The following is a 274-nucleotide window of genomic DNA, read 5'->3' as shown; positions in this document are numbered from 1 at the left end:
TCTTGTGAAATTAGATCTTATCAAAGATTAAAGATAAAGTCTGGTTTTCTATGCGGAACATTACAATTTACCCAAAGAAAAAATAGTTTGTTTTTTCATAATGAGCAACGTACGCAAGGAAACGTTTTGTTTTTCCTAATGCAACAACAAAAGTCTGCTTGCGTTTGTCAAGATATTGCGAAATTTTGTTCTCATTAACTCAAGTGTTTTTTAATGTGGCTATTTTCAGAATCGCGGTCACACAGTGTCTCTGCTACTGGGCCGAGTGCGTTCC

The 274-nt window shown here is 35.8% G+C and overlaps 1 protein-coding gene across 1 annotated transcript in view; it reads left to right on the top strand.

Annotated features, from left to right (window-relative positions):
• LOC119585977 (zwei Ig domain protein zig-8-like) overlaps positions 1-31 on the top strand; it is a 37,271-nt gene extending 37,240 nt beyond the window's left edge. Inside the window, exon 5 of the mRNA XM_037934690.1 lies at positions 15-31. Coding sequence (XP_037790618.1) covers positions 15-31 — 17 coding nt within the window. The remainder of the gene's footprint in view (positions 1-14) is intronic.
• The last annotated feature ends 243 nt before the right edge of the window (positions 32-274 follow it).

The sequence above is a fragment of the Penaeus monodon genome, chromosome 20 (genome assembly GCF_015228065.2).
Source record: "Penaeus monodon isolate SGIC_2016 chromosome 20, NSTDA_Pmon_1, whole genome shotgun sequence".
Taxonomy (NCBI): domain Eukaryota; kingdom Metazoa; phylum Arthropoda; class Malacostraca; order Decapoda; family Penaeidae; genus Penaeus; species Penaeus monodon.
The sequence above is the reverse complement of the archived record's forward strand: the minus strand, read 5'-3'. Positions and strand labels throughout refer to the sequence as shown.